Raw genomic sequence first — 19,350 nt, 5'->3', positions numbered from 1 at the left:
GCGCTAGGAGGAAAGTTTGTTCTCTGGACGCAGGATATCCTATGTATTTATGTATGGATAGGAGAATTCTGTCATCAGACTGAGAAATTTCATTTCTGTGGCTGGGAGGATTGAGATGTCTTTTCTCGGAGCTTAAATTTTGGTAAATAAATAAGGTTCTTCCTCCCAGTATTCTAGGTTCCGTCCTCCAGGAACTTCGGATACTATTATTATTATACATTTTTATAGCGCCGTTTATTCCATGGCGCTTTACATGTGAACGGGGAAAATATAGACACGTACAATAAACATGAGTAAAACAAGGCACACACAAGTACAGGAGGAGAGAGGACCCTGCCCGCGAGGGCTCACAATCTACAAGGGATGGGTGAGGATACTGGAAGAGAGAGGACCCTGCCCGCGAGGGCTCACAATCTACAAGGGATGGGTGAGGATACAGGAGGAGAGAGGACCCTGCCCGCGAGGGCTCACAATCTACAAGGGATGGGTGAGGATACAGGAGGAGAGAGGACCCTGCCCGCGAGGGCTCACAATCTACAAGGGATGGGTGAGGATACAGGAGGAGAGAGGACCCTGCCCGCGAGGGCTCACAATCTACAAGGGATGGGTGAGGATACTGGAGGAGAGAGGACCCTGCCCGCGAGGGCTCACAATCTACAAGGGATGGGTGAGGATACTGGAAGAGAGAGGACCCTGCCCGCGAGGGCTCACAATCTACAAGGGATGGGTGAGGATACTGGAGGAGAGAGGACCCTGCCCGCGAGGGCTCACAATCTACAAGGGATGGGTGAGGATACTGGAAGAGAGAGGACCCTGCCCGCGAGGGCTCACAATCTACAAGGGATGGGTGAGGATACTGGAGGAGAGAGGACCCTGCCCGCGAGGGCTCACAATCAACAGGGGATGGGTGAGGATACACTAGGAGAAGGTAGAGCTGGTCGTGTGACGGTTCAGTAGACTGAGGATCACTGCAGGTTGTAGGCTTGTCGGAAGAGGTGGGTCTTCAGGTTCCTTTTGAAGGTTTCCGTGGTAGGCAAGAGCCTGATGTGTTGGGGTAGAGAGTTCCAGAGTATGGGGGAAGCACGGGAGAAGTCTTGGATGCGGTTGTGGGAGGAAGAGATGAGAGAGGAGTAGAGAAGAAGATCATGAGACGATCGAAGGTTGCGTATAGGTACCTGGAAACCATTTCACATATGTATGGAGGAGACAGGTTGTGAATGGCTTTGTATGTCATTGTTAGTAAAGAAGCATTGGTCTGTGTTGAATGAACTGATCTCTCTGTTATTCAATCTTCAACCTGAGCTGTTCCCTATATATCAGGGGGTGAACTTCAGATTTTCAGAGTTTTCCCTTTTGAGGAAATTATCACAAGTGGTGGTCTTTAATTGGGGGTAATTTCTATTCTTATCTCTCATGGGTGAAGGAAAGAAAGGGAAACTTGACTTCTAGTCATGTTGTTTTCCAGAACCCATTAGGGCGCCCTTCCAATTCCCTCCCTTTGGCTTGTGAACTGTTTAGCATTTCTGTAAACCTCTTAAGGACATGGTGGGTGTAGCCTTTTACTTTTTGCTCTGGGCTTCCTAACCAGCTGAGGACACAGACTCCTCTGTTATGGATTCTGGAAAATAACATTACCGTAAGTAATTTTACATTTTAATTATAAAAACATTTCTTATGTGATGTCTAATAATGGTAAATTAAATCCTGCCGTGAATTCAACCCAAACGGCTGTCTTGTTTGTAACACAAAAATCCAAGGAGCTTCCCTGCTCAGTAATGGCGTCCCACCATCTCCCTATCTTACACCTTCATTAACCTTTTCCATCCCAATGGCCCTAAGATCGTCCATTTTCCCTGTGTGAACTTGGGCAAAGAGCCCAGAAACCACAGAAATGTTTTTCCATAATATTTTTTCACAGTCAGGTAATATGTCTAAGTATCTTCTTTTTTTTTAGGAAACAACTCATATACAACTTACTGAATATATCACAATATCGCTACTACAGTTAATATATATTTCATTGCATAGGTAAAACCTGTTTTTATAAATGTGAATAACATAATGATAGCTTTAATTTGCCAATATTTTGGCCATATTTATGATGCAGCCTTTAATGTCAAGCAAGAAATTATTCCTTCAGACTTGACTACTAAAGAAACTTGGAAACAGATTCTGCTCCAAGTAAAGAGCTTTTTCTGGCAGACATTGAAAAATATATTTGTTTTATTTATTTAAACTCCAAACAATAGCATTATCATTTTTTATCAAAATTATTCTCTCCTTATTGAAACATATCAGAGCTATTTTTTTTTAAACTTTTCTAATTGCTTTATCTACAGGCCAATTTGTTTCTTTAACCTCTTGCACACCTTGCTGCATTCATTGTCCAAATCTTTAAGATTGGAACAATTCCTTTTTGTCCATGTCATTTGGATGGCGAGCCGATGCATGCAGATGTTTCCTGTAATTTGATCAATCATTATCATTAGATCCAAAAATAATATTTATTCACAGGCTAATTCCATATTGAACTTCCAATTGACTCCTTATTAATAAAATATTCCTATAGGTTTCGTACACTGCCTGACCAAATTATAATAATATCATCGATGTATCGGCCGTACCTGAACATGCCTCCCAACAGGGCATAGCCAGAAAGAAAAACATAACCTTAAATATATTTGTCATGGATGGGAATACCTTATACCTAATTAAAGTGCCAGTCTTCTGTATTTAAACTGTTGGTCAAATATTAACAAAAATGATGGGTTAATAGAAATTCTAAGGATGGAGGATCCAACGTAACGATTATACTAAGACAAAGAATAGCGGATATGCAGCGCAGCATCAAGGTGTCTTAGTGTAAGGATTATTATGCACTTAATTCTCAATGCATTTTTCCCACAGTCTTGCCCTGTCTCTAGCTTCACAGCACAAGCATACCATATGCCTAGCTGATTCTTTTCATCCCTGCCAATATATTTTTACTTTGTGCCACCTGACAGCATTTTATGAATTGTAAGGGTAAATGCCCATTATCCTGAATTTCAGGATTTTGTAAATCCCATGCCCACTGTCCTTTTGTTTGACACTGCGTAAACTCGCCTATGGTGCGGATTTACAAGCTGCAGCATGTTAATTATCTGTAGTGCAGACACTAGTCTCACCTATAGCCATTCATTAGATGTGGTAAATCTGCACAGTTCACTGAAAACATGCGGATTTACCTGCGTGATTAGAACACAGCGTTTTCGATCCAGCCAAAATATGCTGCATCCAAAACACTACTATATCTGATACATATATATCATGGGGTTTACTGACCACCCGCTCAGTGTGATTGTAGGGTCATACATGGTGTATACTGACCACCCGCTCAGTGTGATTGTAGGGTCATACATGGTGTATACTGACCGCCCACTCCATGTGATTTAAGGGTCATACATTGTGTATACGTGCCGCCCGCTCAGTGTGATTGTAGGGTCATACATGGTGTATACTGACAGCTGGCTCCTTGTGATTGTAGGGTCATACATGGTGTATACTGACCGTCCGCTCAGTGTGATTGTAGGGTCATACATGGTGTATACTGACAGCTGGCTCCTTGTGATTGTAGGGTCATACATGGTGTATACCGACCGCCTGCACCATGTGATTGTAGGGTCAAACATGGTGTATACTGACCGTCGGTCCATGTGATTGTAGGAGCATACGTGGTGTATACTTACCGCCCGCTCCGTGTGATTGTAGGGTCATACATGGGGTATACTGACTGCCCGCTCCATGTGATTGTAGGGTCAAAGATGGTGTATACTGGCTGCCCGCTCTTGTGATTGTAGTGTCATACATGGTGTATACTGACCGCCCACTCCTTGTGATTGTAGGGTCATACATGGTGTATACGGACCGCCCGCTCTGTGTGATTGTAGGGTCATACATGGTGTATACTGACCGCCCGCTCCGTGTGATTGTAGTGTCATACATGGTGTATACTGACCGCCCGCTCCTTGTGATTGCAGGGTCATACATCGTGTATACCAACCATCCGCACCATGTGATTGTAGGGTCAAGCATGGCGTATGCTGACCGCCGGTCCATGTGATTGTAGGAGCATACGTGGTGTATATTGACCGCCCACTCCGTTTGATTTTATGGTCATACATGGTGTATACTGACCGCCTGCACCATGTGATTGTAGGGTCATACATGGTGTATACCAACCATCCGCACCATGTGATTGTAGGGTCAAACATGGTGTATACTGACCGCCGGTCCATGTGATTGTAGGAGCATACGTGGTGTATACTTACCTCCCGCTCCGTGTGATTGTAGGGTCATACATGGTGTATACTGACCGCTGGTCCGTGTGATTATGCGGCCTCCTAGTTAAGTCACATAGTTACCCTAGCTTTGCTATCACTGGGTTCTTCCGCAGTCTTCACAATGTCTACTGTTCGCACACCCAGATCTGCTATATCAATGCGGCTGTCTGCTGGCCTGGTTCTGGTCCTCCATGGTGTTAGTCTGCACATCCTCTGTCACAGTTCTAAGTGTCTTCCAACATCTCCAGCTCTACTGTTCCTCCTTCCCGTGCATCTCACCCTGACCGATGGCTTAGAGAATCCACCTCACCTGGTGAGCCATGAAATAGCCGGAAATGCCGAGCGCTGGCAGTGCCATACAGCTGGCTCCCCTGCACTGGTGATGAGGATTGCTCGTGCCTGCAGATATCATCCTATAAAAATCAAATAAGTGAATGAGAAATAACTAAACTTTAGCTCTATGAAACAAATTAATTCCTGCTCAAGGGTTAAAGCGCCGCTGCGTTCACACTATAGTGTATACGGGCAGGTGCTCACACGTTGGATTATAGACATATTGGGTGTAGCTCTGTTACTGGCTATTATTGGCACTGGCGGCTGATCAGAAGTTATACTGTGATTTGTTAAATAGTAACGAGAACATTATCATCGCCAGTGACCTGAGATCACACTGCGAGGAAACACAGAACAGTATCCACCGGGTGACTGCAGCGCACGGGACATGGAAAGTCTGCGGCATATTCTGCTTCTTACCCCCTTGTTTCTTACTGCAATCGGAACAGGTGAGAATCGGGGAGCAGGGTGTTATGTTAGTTATATTCTTGTACATAGGGGCAGTATTATAGTAGTTATATTCTTGTACATAGGGGCAGTATTATAGTAGTTATATTCTTGTACATAGGGGCAGTATTATAATAGTTATATTCTTGTACATAGGAGCAGTATTATAGTAGTTATATTCTTGTACATAGGAGCAGTATTATAGTAGTTATATTCTTGTACATAGGAGCAGTATTATAGTAGTTATATTCTTGTACATAGGGGCAGTATTATAGTAGTTATATTCTTGTACATAGGGGCAGTATTATAATAGTTATATTCTTGTACATAGGAGCAGTATTATAGTAGTTATATTCTTGTACATAGGGGCAGTATTATAGTAGTTATATTCTTGTACATAGGGGCAGTATTATAGTAGTTATATTCTTGTACATAGGGGCAGTATTATAATAGTTATATTCTTGTACATAGAGGCAGTATTATAGTAGTTATATTCTTGTACATAGGGGCAGTATTATAGTAGTTATATTCTTGTACATAGGAGCAGTATTATAGTAGTTATATTCTTGTATATAGGGGCAGTATTATAGTAGTTATATTCTTGTACATAGGAGCAGTATTATAGTAGTTATATTCTTGTACATAGGGGTAGTATTATAGTAGTTATATTCTTGTACATAGGGTCAGTATTATAGTAGTTATATTCTTGTACATAGGAGCAGTATTATAATAGTTATATTCTTGTACATAGGAGCAGTATTATAGTAGTTATATTCTTGTATATAGGGGCAGTATTATAGTAGTTATATTCTTGTACATAGGAGCAGTATTATAGTAGTTATATTCTTGTACATAGGAACAGTATTATAGTAGTTATATTCTTGTACATAGGGTCAGTATTATAGTAGTTATATTCTTGTACATAGGAGCAGTATTATAGTAGTTATATTCTTGTACATAGGGGCAGTATTATAGTAGTTATATTCTTGTACATAGGGTCAGTATTATAGTAGTTATATTCTTGTACATAGGAGCAGTATTATAGTAGTTATATTCTTGTACATAGGGGCAGTATTATAGTAGTTATATTCTTGTACATAGGGGCAGTATTATAGTAGTTATATTCTTGTACATAGGGGCAGTATTATAGTAGTTATATTCTTGTACATAGGGGCAGTATTATAGTAGTTATATTCTTGTACATAGGAGCAGTATTATAGTAGTTATATTCTTGTACATAGGAGCAGTATTATAGTAGTTATATTCTTGTACATAGGGGCAGTATTATAGTAGTTATATTCTTGTACATAGGGGCAGTATTATAGTAGTTATATTCTTGTACATAGGGGCAGTATTATAGTAGTTATATTCTTGTACATAGGGGCAGTATTATAGTAGTTATATTCTTGTACATAGGAGCAGTATTATAGTAGTTATATTCTTGTACATAGGGGCAGTATTATAGTGGTTATATCCTTGTACATAGGAGCAGTATTATAGTAGTTATATTCTTGTACATAGGGGCAGTATTATAGTAGTTATATTCTTGTACATAGGGGCAGTATTATAGTAGTTATATTCTTGTACATAGGGTCAGTATTATAGTAGTTATATTCTTGTACATAGGAGCAGTATTATAGTAGTTATGTCCTCAGGGGTAATATGGTAGTAGTTATTCGCTCCTCCACTTGAGTTAGTATTATATAATTTCTTTTCTAGTGTTTGAAAGTGTCAGTAATTATAGTTATTAATACTTGTACAGTAAGGATTACTAAATATATATCAGAGGTAGAGAAACCAATAATCCAAAAAGTAATTCTAAAAAAAATCACAGCCTGATGAAGGGATAACAATTCAAGGGGTAGACACTTGTCACAAGAAGGTTTTTGTAGTGTCACCAACTGTCATGGCGGAATCAGGGTCTGCGTAATCCACAGATTCTTAAGGTACCGTCACACTCAGCAACTTTGCAACGAGAACAACAACAATCCATGACGTTGCAGCATCCTGGATAGCGATCTCGTTGTGTTTGACACGCAGCAGCGATCTGGATCCCGCTGTTATTTCGCTGGTCGGAGCTAGAAGGCCAGAACTTTATTTCGTTGCCAGGTCGGCGTGTATCGTCATGTTTGACATCGAAAGCAACGATGCCAGAAACGTTTTACATGGAGCGAGAACGATAAGTGAGTCGCCGTTACGTCACTGGAGTTGCTGTGTTTGACGTCTCTACAGCGACCTAAACAGCGACGCTCCAGCGATCTAGTTTAGGTCGGATTGTTGTCTATATCGCTGCAGCGTCGCTGAGTGTGACGGTACCTTTACACTCTTCCTTCTATCTCCTTTGATAGCTCTGATCAGCGCAGGGCGACTCTGGCATGACTCCTAGTCAGGTTAGCAAGAGTTATTTTTTTCCTGAGCTAAGCTTGTTTATCTTATTAGTCACTTGCTGTGGGAGAGCCGGTCATGTCTGCTCTCCTATATAAACTGGCTTTACTATGCAGGTAATGCCAGCTATAGGTAGACTATTATCATCTGCAGTAGTGGATTCACCCTGTATAACTGGTGGTTATTCCAATGTTGTGAGCGGTATTTGGTGAAACCTTTCCTTTTCACTTGGTGTCTTTACTACTTTGTTGCCCCCAGGCTCTACACTTTTGAACCTTTAGTGTTTTCCCCTGTGAAAGTGCGGTGTGACTGTGCATCTGTTTTGCCCTGTCTGTCTTGTTTCTGTTCTCCCCATACACTTAACAGATTAGTGCTACTCAGGGGCATAGTGAGATACGAGACCCAGGCGTCCCTACCATCAGGGGTAATCCTGGGCACAGGGATAGTTAGAGACCCCTCAGCCGGGGAACAGTATAGGAAGACATTTGCTATTCCACAATTACAGATAACAGAACACTAACAAGGATCGATGGAAAACAGGAATGTATATGAATATAAATATATATATATATATATATATATATATATATATATATATATATACATGCACTAAGTTAATTTAAAAAATCCAAGAGATCCAAGATAGATCCATGGAAATGTGGTGGGGTGTAATTCACACAAATAGTGCAAAACTAAATCAATAGTACAGAGAAAAAAATGTATTATAGTCAGACATACCAAAATATTAAATCATAATGTGCCCCCATATCAGTCTCCACTTGATACAGCATAGAAGCCAATGCCACATTACTTTTTTATTGCTGCAAACTTGTACTGAGCTGCACTGGGCCGGGCTCGGCTGGGCTGGGCACTGCAATCTTGGGCTGAACTGGGCTGGGCTGGGCACTGCGACCTTGGTCTGAGCTGAGCTGGGTGCCGCAACCTTGGACTGAGCTTAGCTGGGCACTGCAACCTTGGACTGAGCTTAGCTGGGCACTGCAACCTTGGACTGGGCTGAGCTGGGCTGGGCACTGCAACCTTGGACTGGGCTGAGCTGGGCACTGCAACCTTGGACTGGGCTGAGCTGTGCTGGGCACTGCAACCTTGGACTGGGCTGAGCTGGGCACTGCAACCTTGGACTGGGCTGAGCTGTGCTGGGCACTGCAACCTTGGACTGGGCTGAGCTGGGCACTGCAACCTTGGACTGGGCTGAGCTGGGCTGGGCACTGCAACCTTGGACTGGGCTGAGCTGGGCACTGCAACCTTGGACTGGGCTGAGCTGTGCTGGGCACTGCAACCTTGGACTGGGCTGAGCTGGGCACTGCAACCTTGGACTGGGCTGAGCTGTGCTGGGCACTGCAACCTTGGACTGGGCTGAGCTGTGCTGGGCACTGCAACCTTGGACTGGGCTGAGCTGTGCTGGGCACTGCAACCTTGGACTGGGCTGAGCTGGGCACTGCAACCTTGGACTGGACTGGGCTGAGCTGGGCACTGCAACCTTGGACTGGGCTGAGCTGTGCTGGGCACTGCAACCTTGGACTGGGCTGAGCTGTGCTGGGCACTGCAACCTTGGACTGGGCTGAGCTGTGCTGGGCACTGCAACCTTGGACTGGGCTGAGCTGTGCTGGGCAGTGTGACCAAAATTAGAATAACCTGCCTGCTTTCTTCTAAAAACATTGTCACATTTGTCCGTGGGTTGGGTAGTATTCTGCCATCCGGTGCCTAGCCCTTGTATTTTATTCCCCTCATTATTTTGTGTCTCTCATCTGCCTCCCTTTATTTTCATTGTTTCTTAATTGTAATCATAATTTTTATTTTTATTCTATAGTTGTGTACCTAAGTAAAATATTTATTGATTATATACAGTTGTATGAGATCTGTTTATTATGGAGTAACACTTATATTATATTTTAAATAGATACAGTACAGAGCAAAAGTTTGGACACACCTTCTCATTTAAAGGATTTTCTGTATTTTCATGACTATGAAAATTGTAAATTCACACTGAAGGCATCAAAACTATGAATTACCACATGTGGAATTGTATACTTAACAAAAAAGTGTGAAACAACTGAAAATATGTCTTATATTCTAGGTTCTTCAAAGTAGCCACCTTTTGCTTTGATGACTGCTCTGCACACTCTTGGCATTCTCTTGATGAGCTTCAAGAGGTAGTCACCGGGAATTGTTTTCACTTCACAGGTGTGCCCTGTCAGGTTTAGTAAGTGGGATTTCTTGTCTTATAAATGTGGTTGGGACCATCAGTTGTGTTGTGCAGAAGTCTGGTGGATACACAGCTGATAGTCCTACTGAATAGACTGTTAGAATTTGTATTTTGGCAAGAAAAAAGCAGCTAAGTAAAGAAAAACGAGTGGCCATCATTACTTTAAGAAATAAAGGTCAGTCCGAAAAATTGGGAAAACTTTGAAAGTGTCCCCAAGTGCAGTGGCAAAAACCATCAAGCGCTACAAAGAAACTGGCTCACAGGAAAGGAAGACCAAGAGTCACCTCTGCTTCTGAGGATAAGTTTATCTGAGTCACCAGCCTCAGAAATCGCAGGTTAACAGCAGCTCAGATTAGAGACCAGGTCAATGCCACACAGAGTTCTAGCAGCAGACACAATCTCTACAACAACTGTTAAGAGGAGACTTTGTGCAGCAGGTCTTCATGGTAAAATAGCTGCTAGGAAACCACTGCTAAGGACAGGCAACAAGCAGAAGAGACTTGTTTGGGCTAAAGAACACAAGGAATGGACATTAGACCAGTGGAAATCTGTGCTTTGGTCTGATGAGTCCAAATTTGAGATCTTTGGTTCCAACCACCGTCTCTTTGTGCGACGCAGAAAAGGTGAATGGATGGACTCTACATGCCTGGTTCCCACCGTGAAGCATGGAGGAGGCGGTGTGATGGTGTGCGGGTGCTTTGCTGGTTACACTGGTGGGAATTTATTAAAAATTGAAGGCATACTGAACCAGCATGGTTACCACAGCATCTTGTAGCGGCATGCTATTCCATCCAGTTTGCGTTTAGTTGGACCATCATTTATTTTTCAACAGGACAATGACTCCAAACACACCTCCAGGCTGTGTAAGGGCTATTTGACCAAGAAGGAGAGTGATGGGGGGCTACCCCAGATGACCTGATGGTTTGGGGTGAGCTGGACCAGAGTGAAGGCAAAAGAGCCAACAAGTGCTAAGCATCTCTGGGAACTCCTTCAAGATTGTTGGAAGACCATTTCAGCTGACTACCTCTTGAAGCTCATCAAGAGAATGCCAAGAGTGTGCAAAGCAGTTATCAAAGCAAAAGGTGGCTACTTTGAAGAACCTAGAATATAAGACATTATTTCAGTTGTTTCACACTTTTTTGTTAAGTATATAATTCCATATGTATTAATTCATAGTTTTGATGCCTTCAGTGTGAATTTACTATTTTCATAGTCATTTAAATGCAGAACAATCTTTAAATGAGAAGGTGTGTCCAAACTTTTTCTCTGTACTGTATATCAGTAGTACGAGTTTTATGTAATACCAGGAAGAGCCACTTTGGGCTGGAGAATATTAAAACATTAATAGTGTAGTTAATTGTCCCCAATAATATCTTTCATTCTAGGTCTGAAAGATGGAAGACCATTAGTATCCACCAAGTATGGAGACCTGCGGGGCATTACGGTGCCAGTGAAGGAGACATCTAGGGCCATAGATGCATTTTTCGGAATTCCTTTTGCCAAACCTCCTGTGGGACCACTGAGATTTGGTAACCCCGAACCTCCGGAGCCCTGGAAATCTGTGAGAGACGCCTCGGAGTTTTCTCCCATGTGAGTCTCATATATTTGTGGTGATGTATCCGTTTATGGGACATTCTTATTCTAATTGATTCTGTATATTTCAGGTGTTTACAGGTAGAGGAAGCCATGAGTTCGTTTGGAAAATATTACCAAACCTCTTTTAAGCCTCCGCGTTCCTCAGAAGATTGCCTGTACCTGAATGTGTTTACTCCAGCCGACCGAGCCAAGAAATCGAACTTACCTGTAAGTATGTGCGGGGTTTCCCCATACTAACGTCCTGAGCGTGTCCTCACACCTGCGAGCGCCCAAGGCTGTAGGGAGTGTCTGTATTTTGCAAATTTCTGCTTATTCTTGTTGACAAGTTTTGAATTACTATTATTAGAGTGGTTGTCTCATTCCTTTTTTTTCCCATTTACCTGCTTTAAAAAAAATGCATTACTTCCACTCCCCAAGTCCAGTGCTGAGTCTCTTCACTGACTTGGTCCCTGTTTATTGCCTGCTGCGGTGATATCATGTCGACAGTGCAGTCGCCAATCATGCCATCTATATTAGCAGACCCACAGACCTCAGTGATTGACTGCAGCCAAACAAGAGACCGGGCCAGCAGCAAAGACCATTACTGGACCTGGGGAGGTTGAGTAAATCTCATTTTTTGAGGGGTTTTATTTTGCAACTAACTGAGAAAATCATCGTAGTTTCTTCCTTTTAAGTTTACAGCCCAGTGTTTAATTTAGTGCATTTATCGTAGTTTCCTACTTTTTTTCTTTGTTACATAATTGGAATCAATGTGAACTGCACCTTATAGAGTAACATGAAAATAAGAAACTCTGTAACAAATCTTACCATAGAATTCTGCCTCTCTCTCCTCCAGGACTGATGCTTCACTGCTCTCCTTCATATTCTCAATTCATTAGTAAAATCTGTCGTCAGTGAATACAAACTTTCTATGTCTTGACGTAGTAGACGACAGTTGGTGCTCACGAAGCTCTATGGAGGTGGAGAAGCCGGAGGCTGCACAGACATCCTGCCGCGTGTTCTCCTGGAATCACAGATAGCTACACTCTAAGACGACTTTCATCATAAATGTTATTCTGTTCCCCTAGGTCATGGTTGTGATACATGGTGGAGGGCTGCTGTTCGGGCTCGCCGGCTTGTTTGATGGCTCCGCACTTAGTGCCTATGAGAACGTAGTGGTGGTGAGCATCCAGTACAGGCTGGGGATCCTGCGGTTCATCAGGTAAAGATATTCTCACTTATATTCTCCATTATTCATCATTAATCATCATTACCGGATCAGTAATGTAATGTATGTACACAGTGACTGCACCAGCAGAATAGTGAGTGCAGCTCTGGAGGATAATACAGGATGTGACTCAGGATCAGTAATGTAATGTATGTACACAGTGACTGCACCAGCAGAATAGTGAGTGCAACTCTGGAGTATAATACAGGAGGTAACTCAGGATCAGTAATGTAATGTATGTACACAGTGACTGAACCAGCAGAATAGTGAGTGCAGCTCTGGGGTATAATACAGGAGGTAACTCAGGATCAGTAATGTAATGTATGTACACAGTGACTGAACCAGCAGAATAGTGAGTGCAGCTCTGGGGTATAATACAGGATGTAACTCAGGATCAGTAATGTAATGTATGTGCACAGTGACTGCATCAGCAGAATAGTGAGTGCAGCTCTGGAGTATAAAACAGGATGTAACTCAGGATCAGTAATGTAATGTATGTGCACAGTGACTGCACCAGCAGAATAGTGAGTGCAGCTCTGGGGTATAATACAGGATGTAACTCAGGATCAGTAATGTATGTACACAGTGACTGCACCAGCAGAATAGTGAGTGCAGCTCTGGGGTATAATACAGGATGTAACTCAGGATCAGTAATGTAATGTATGTACACAGTGACTGCACCAGCAGAATAGTGAGTGCAGCTCTGGAGTATAATACAGGATGTAACTCAGGATCAGTAATGTAATGTATGTACACAGTGACTGCACCAGCAGAATAGTGAGTGCAGCTCTGGAGTATAATACAGGATGTAACTCAGGATCAGTAATGTAATGTATGTACACAGTGACTGAACCAGCAGAATAGTGAGTGCAGCTCTGGGGTATAATACAGGATGTCCCTCAGGATCAGTAATGTAATGTATGTGCACAGTGACTGCATCAGCAGAATAGTGAGTGCAGCTCTGGAGTATAAAACAGGATGTCCCTCAGGATCAGTAATGTAATGTATGTGCACAGTGACTGCACCAGCAGAATAGTGAGTGCAGCTCTGGGGTATAATACAGGATGTAACTCAGGATCAGTAATGTAATGTATGTGCACAGTGACTGCATCAGCAGAATAGTGAGTGCAGCTCTGGAGTATAAAACAGGATGTCCCTCAGGATCAGTAATGTAATGTATGTGCACAGTGACTGCACCAGCAGAATAGTGAGTGCAGCTCTGGGGTATAATACAGGATGTAACTCAGGATCAGTAATGTATGTACACAGTGACTGCACCAGCAGAATAGTGAGTGCAGCTCTGGGGTATAATACAGGAGGTAACTCAGGATCAGTAATGTAATGTATGTACACAGTGACTGAACCAGCAGAATAGTGAGTGCAGCTCTGGGGTATAATACAGGATGTCCCTCAGGATCAGTAATGTAATGTATGTGCACAGTGACTGCATCAGCAGACTAGTGAGTGCAGCTCTGGAGTATAATACCGGATAGACTAGATTCGATTTTTTGTGGTCTATGGAATTGTGATCAGAGATAATTTTAGGTTCTTTTTTTTCAGTTCTGGAGACAAACGATTATGTGGTAATTATGGATTTTTGGACCAAGTTGCTGCTCTCCAATGGGTACAGGAAAATATTGCAGATTTTGGGGGTGATCCCTCATCTGTCACTATATTCGGTGAATCTGCGGGAGGAATCAGCGTTTCTGCTCTTGTAAGTTCTGAGTAATGCTTGTTGACCTCTGACCCTTGGGGTTACCATCCAGCCGACGTTTCCTAACAGACCTCATAAAGGGATCGTCTCTATTCTTATAAGTAGGAGGATGACGCTGACGGGGAGAATCTTTCGATTATTTCTATAACGGGAATTATTCACGTTTCAAAAACTGATGAATAATTGATGAGAAATGTGTCCAGTCCTGGAGATAAAGCGCACGGTAATGTGTATTGTCTCCTCTTCTAGGTGTTGTCTCCTTTATCGAAGGGTCTGTTCCATCGCGCCATCTCCGAGAGCGGAACTGCGGCCATGGCCAGCATGGTGGTCAGCACGTCTGAGGAGCTCATCTACTACAGAAATGTAATTATAACCCCCCAGGAATTACATATTAATAGATGTGGGGGCAACACTGAGAACAAAGAAAAGTTCAAATAAAATGATAATAAACCCCATTCCTGAACCGTCTGTATGAGATATCTGAATATAAGACCATTTTCCTCTGCAGATAATATCGGAGTTATCGGGCTGTGATCTCGCCTCCTTAGCCGACTGTCTGATGAAGAAATCAGAGGAAGAAATTTACACTATTTCCGAAAAAATGGTAGGTGTCGTGTCACACAGATATAAAATAAACGTAAATTGCTCAATTTTTTAAAAAATTGTCCTCGTTATTAATATAGCCTCCCCTCTGATGCCTCTTCCATGTGCGTCCGAAGAGCCACCGTCGGATTCACTTCCTTTGTAAAGGGAATTTAATGTAATCTGAGAGCAGCATGATATTGGGACAGATACCCTGATTCCAGCAATGTGCCACTTAGTGGGCTTCTTGTTGTGTTTTATTCGGACTCCCATGACAGCACCACAAGAGAGGGGATCTGCCCTTCAGGAACAGGAAACCTACAGATACAAAAAGGGCGGCACCCCTCCCACGTATCAGTTGGTTTCCTGTTCCTGTGGGGAGAGGATCCTACAGAAGAATTATATGGATCCCAGGCCGGCCGAATCAGATAGCGAGGGCGGTCTCCTACCTCGGCCGATGCGGTGGTTCCTGGAGCCGCCACGGTGGTCCTGGCTGGGCTGCACAGCGGTGGCGTTAACAGCAGGGAGCAGAATCCGGAGGATTCCTGTCTCCAGGGCGACCAGCGCTAGGTGAATATCCCCAGACTCTCTGTTCCGGTGGGTGTGTGGTGCATCAGGGTTGCAGGGTGCCGGTGTCAGGAGGTGGGCGCTATCCGGAGCACTGCTGGCGGGCCTGGCACCCCGCTCCACTCTGAGCGCAGGCTGGAAGTGTTCCCGGGCCACGGTGACGTTGGGGGCAGAGCCGGCGAGCGCTTCCGGGTTGCTGCGCATGCGCCGTAATTCCAAGATGGCGGCGTCCACCGGATCCTGGACGCCGGATTCAACGCGGGCCCTCTGACCACCCAGCTGTATTCTGGAGCAGGAGAGCCAATGGGGACAGCGCAAGGCAGTCTGCTGACCGGAATAAGGGGGATTTAAGCAGGTTCCAGATTCAGAACCATGCTTCTGCCTCACTGTCATGATGGAGAGCGATCGTGAACAGAAGCCTCAACTGCTGGATGAAGTGCGACAAAAGCCCAGGGAGAAGGAGCGTGACAGGAGTGTCCAGTCGTAAGAGCTCCTCCAGGCAGTGATCGAGAGCATCGACTGTGAAAGACCTCCCTCATACTCCGGTACCTTTTTCTCTGTGGGCTCTGGTAAGTGATCTACGTGAAAGTTCACTCAGTGACACAGCTCCCCCCTTATACTTTTTCATTTTAGGGGAAGAAATTTGTGGCCAAGGCGAAACATAAGGAATGCGCCCTCTGTGGAGTCCCCTTGCCAGATTCATTCCCCAAAAAATTACGCACCCAATGTATCCAGCAGACGGTGAGATCTAACGGAAGGGTAGGGGTGGAGTGACATTAGGTCCGGATAGACAATATCGCCTTTACTGTCCTTCCCCAGGTAGCAGAAGAATCTCTGAATGCGGCAAGCCAGAAAGAGATGGTCCGAGCGGAAGTAAGGGAATCCCTGAGGTCCCTGTCCCAAGCGGGAAGTTCAAAATACACGGCCCCTTTGGACTTTTCAGAAGGGGAAAGAGAGGAGGGTTCCTATGATTCAGTTCCCTCATACTCTTCGTCATAAGAAGTCTCTGGCCGGTTCTGTCTGCCTCTGGATCGGGTAGACAAGCTAGTAAAATCAGTCCGATGAACGATGGGCATAGCAGATCCTAAATCACAGCTTTCCAAACAAGAGATGATGTTCAGCGAGCTGGATCAAAGAAAGCGTAGGTCTTTCCCGTTGAACGATAAAATTCAGGAACTAATTTTTCGGGAATGGAAAAAAACCTGAAAAAAAAGGGTTCTTTACCACTGGCGCTGAAGTGCAGATACCCATTCGACGATCAAGCAGTTAACACCTGTGACAAGGCCCCTAAATTAGATACTGCAGTGGCAAAAGCATCAAAGAAAGCCTCACTACCATTTGAGGATATTATTATTATAATGTATTGTTATAGCGCCATTTATTCCATGGCGTTTTACATGTGAGGATGGGTATACATAGTAAAAAAGTACAATAATCTTAAACAATACAAGTCATAACTTGTACAGGAGGAGAGAGGACCCTGCCCGCGAGGGCTCACAATCTACAAGGGATGGGTGAGGATACAGGAGGAGAGAGGACCCTGCCCGCGAGGGCTCACAATCTACAAGAGATGGGTGAGGATACAGGAGGAGAGAGGACCCTGCCTGCGAGGGCTCACAATCTACAAGGGATGGGTGAGGATACAGTAGGAGAGAGGACCCTGCCCGCGAGGGCTCACAATCTACAAGGGATGGGTGAGGATACAGTAGGCGAGGGTAGAGCTGGTCATGCAGCGGTTTGGTCGATCGGTGGTTACTGCAGGTTGTAGGCTTGTCTGAAGAGGTGGGTCTTCAGGTTCTTTTTGAAGATTTCGATGGTAGGTGAGAGTTTGATGTGTTGGGGTAGAGAATTCCAGAGTATGGGGGAAGCACGAGAGAAATCTTGTATACGATTGTGGGAAGAGGAGATAAGAGGCGAGTAGAGAAGGAGATCTTGTGAGGATCGGAGGTTGCGTGTAGGTAAGTACCGGGAGATGAGGTCACAGATGTATGGAGGAGACAGGTTGTGGATGGCTTTGTATGTCATGGTTATGGTTTTGTACTGGAGTCTCTGGGCAATGGGCAGTCAGTGAAGGGATTGACAGAGGGGAGAGGCCGGGGAATAGTGGGGGGACAGGTGGATTAGTTGGACAGCAGAGTTTAGAATAGGTTGGAGGATATGTGGACCCTTAAAGATCCCCTTGATACTTCGGAAGGCAGACACCTTCCTTAAGGGTACCTAGGAAATGGCAGCCGGTTCTCTAAGACCAGCAGTAGCAGCAACTTGTACGGCCAGATCCTTGATGGTCTAGCTGGATCAGTTGGAGTCCTAGCTGAAAGAGGGCACTTCCAGAGATATAATTCTGAATGCTCTACCAGTGATTCAAGAGGCCGCTGCCTTCTATCGGACGCCTCAGTTGATTCAGTTAAAATAGCGGCCAGAGCAGCAGGAGTCTCTAACGCGGCTCGTAGAGCCTTGTGGTTGAAACGCTGGTCGGAAGATATTCAAACGAGATCAAAACTCTGTGCTATTCCATGCAAAGGGGAGTATCTGTTCGGTCCGACCCTAGATGAGTTGCTGGAGAAAGCAGGGAATGACCAGAAAAAAATTCCCTAACTCATCATTCGTGTCCTACCGTCGTCCTTTCAATAGAAAGAGATTTGGTCAGGGAAGAAAGCGCACATTGTCACCCACTAGAGACCGTTTTAGATGGGAGGATAAACGCAGAAGAGGTACGGGCTTTATGTTCCGCCATTCCTCAGGAGAGCGTAAAAAACCGGACCAATGACTAGCAATCCCTGTGGTGGGGGGGATTGTTGGACTTCTTTCCAGCATGGTCAGAAATCATAAATAGTGATTGGGTGCGGAGTATAATATCGGATGGACTCAGACTTGAGTTTAGTCACCTTCCACATGATAAATTTAAATTTTACTCCCTTGCGCTCTTCTCTCCTTGAACAAACGGCATTGGAAGTTGTGAACTTATGCCTTAAAAAAGTTCTGATTGAGGTTCCGGAATCTGAGAGAGGTAGAGGATTCTACTCTCCTCTGTTTCTTATTCAAAAACCAGACAACTCATTAAGAACCATTATAAACCTTAAGTCCCTTAATGAGTTTCTAGTTAATAGAACCTTCAAAATGGAATCAATCAGTTCGATAATTAAGATGCTGTTTAAAAACTGTTTCATGATAGTCATAGATTTAAAAGACGCGTATTATCATGTACCTATCCGTGCAGATTTCCAGAAATTCCTAAGGGTGGCAGTTCTTATGGGAGGAGTAGTTCACCATTTTCAGTTTAGGGCACTTCCCTTCCGACTATCAGCTGCCCCTAGTGTGTTTACAAAGATAGTTGCTGAGGGCATGGTGCATTTACGAGAATCCAATATTCTTGTTACTCCCTATTTAGATGATTTTCTTATAGTGGTGAATTCAGCAGACCATTGCCTATCACAAGTAGGAACGGCTAAGGCCAGACTAGAACACCTAGGCTGGATAACAAATTATGAGAAATCCCGGTTACAGTCCCTAAAAATTAAGAGATTCCTAGGTCTACAGTTCGATTCGGAGGCCCAGCAATGTCGTCTTCCGCCAGATAAGTTATTACATATTCAACAACAGGTGTTAAAGGCGATCGATAGACCCTCCATGGGCAGGCTATGTCCCTGTTAGGATCCCTGACTTCATGTATCCCAGCTGTTTGATGGGCTCAATTTCACACTAGACCTTTACAGTCAGAGGTGCTGGTTAATGATAGCGCCTTGGAAGGGTCCATGCAGGGTCAGATAATATTGAGTCTGTTAACACTTACGTCTCTTAGATGGTGGCTAAATGAAGACAACTTATCTGCAGGTGTTCCCTGGGTGACACAAGTGACTCGTGTAATAACTACAGACGCTAGTCCCTCGGGGTGGGGGATCCATATGGGTGACATTGTGGTTCAGGGGCAATGGGACTCCCAGGCGAGAGCTTCATCCAATCAGAGGGAGTTAAT

The 19,350-nt window shown here is 44.0% G+C and overlaps 1 protein-coding gene across 4 annotated transcripts in view; it reads left to right on the top strand.

Annotated features, from left to right (window-relative positions):
- The window catches only part of LOC138649182 (fatty acyl-CoA hydrolase precursor, medium chain-like), a 57,817-nt gene that overhangs the window by 22,903 nt on the left and 15,564 nt on the right, over positions 1 to 19,350 (top strand). Inside the window, exons 1-8 of one of the 4 annotated variants that reach the window (XM_069739365.1) lie at positions 1,098 to 1,636; positions 4,978 to 5,104; positions 11,097 to 11,301; positions 11,376 to 11,514; positions 12,375 to 12,508; positions 14,075 to 14,228; positions 14,478 to 14,591; positions 14,737 to 14,832. In XM_069739365.1, coding sequence (XP_069595466.1) covers positions 5,044 to 5,104; positions 11,097 to 11,301; positions 11,376 to 11,514; positions 12,375 to 12,508; positions 14,075 to 14,228; positions 14,478 to 14,591; positions 14,737 to 14,832 — 903 coding nt within the window. In that variant the 5' untranslated portion in view covers positions 1,098 to 1,636; positions 4,978 to 5,043. Of the gene's footprint in view, positions 1 to 1,097; positions 1,637 to 4,953; positions 5,105 to 11,096; positions 11,302 to 11,375; positions 11,515 to 12,374; positions 12,509 to 14,074; positions 14,229 to 14,477; positions 14,592 to 14,736; positions 14,833 to 19,350 lie in introns of those variants that run through there. The other 3 variants (XM_069739364.1, XM_069739369.1, XM_069739366.1) reach the window with 3 other exon arrangements.

Source organism: Ranitomeya imitator, chromosome 9, assembly GCF_032444005.1.
Source record: "Ranitomeya imitator isolate aRanImi1 chromosome 9, aRanImi1.pri, whole genome shotgun sequence".
NCBI classification, from domain to species: domain Eukaryota; kingdom Metazoa; phylum Chordata; class Amphibia; order Anura; family Dendrobatidae; genus Ranitomeya; species Ranitomeya imitator.
Note: the sequence above shows the minus strand (reverse complement) of the source record. Positions and strands in the feature narration are given on the sequence as shown.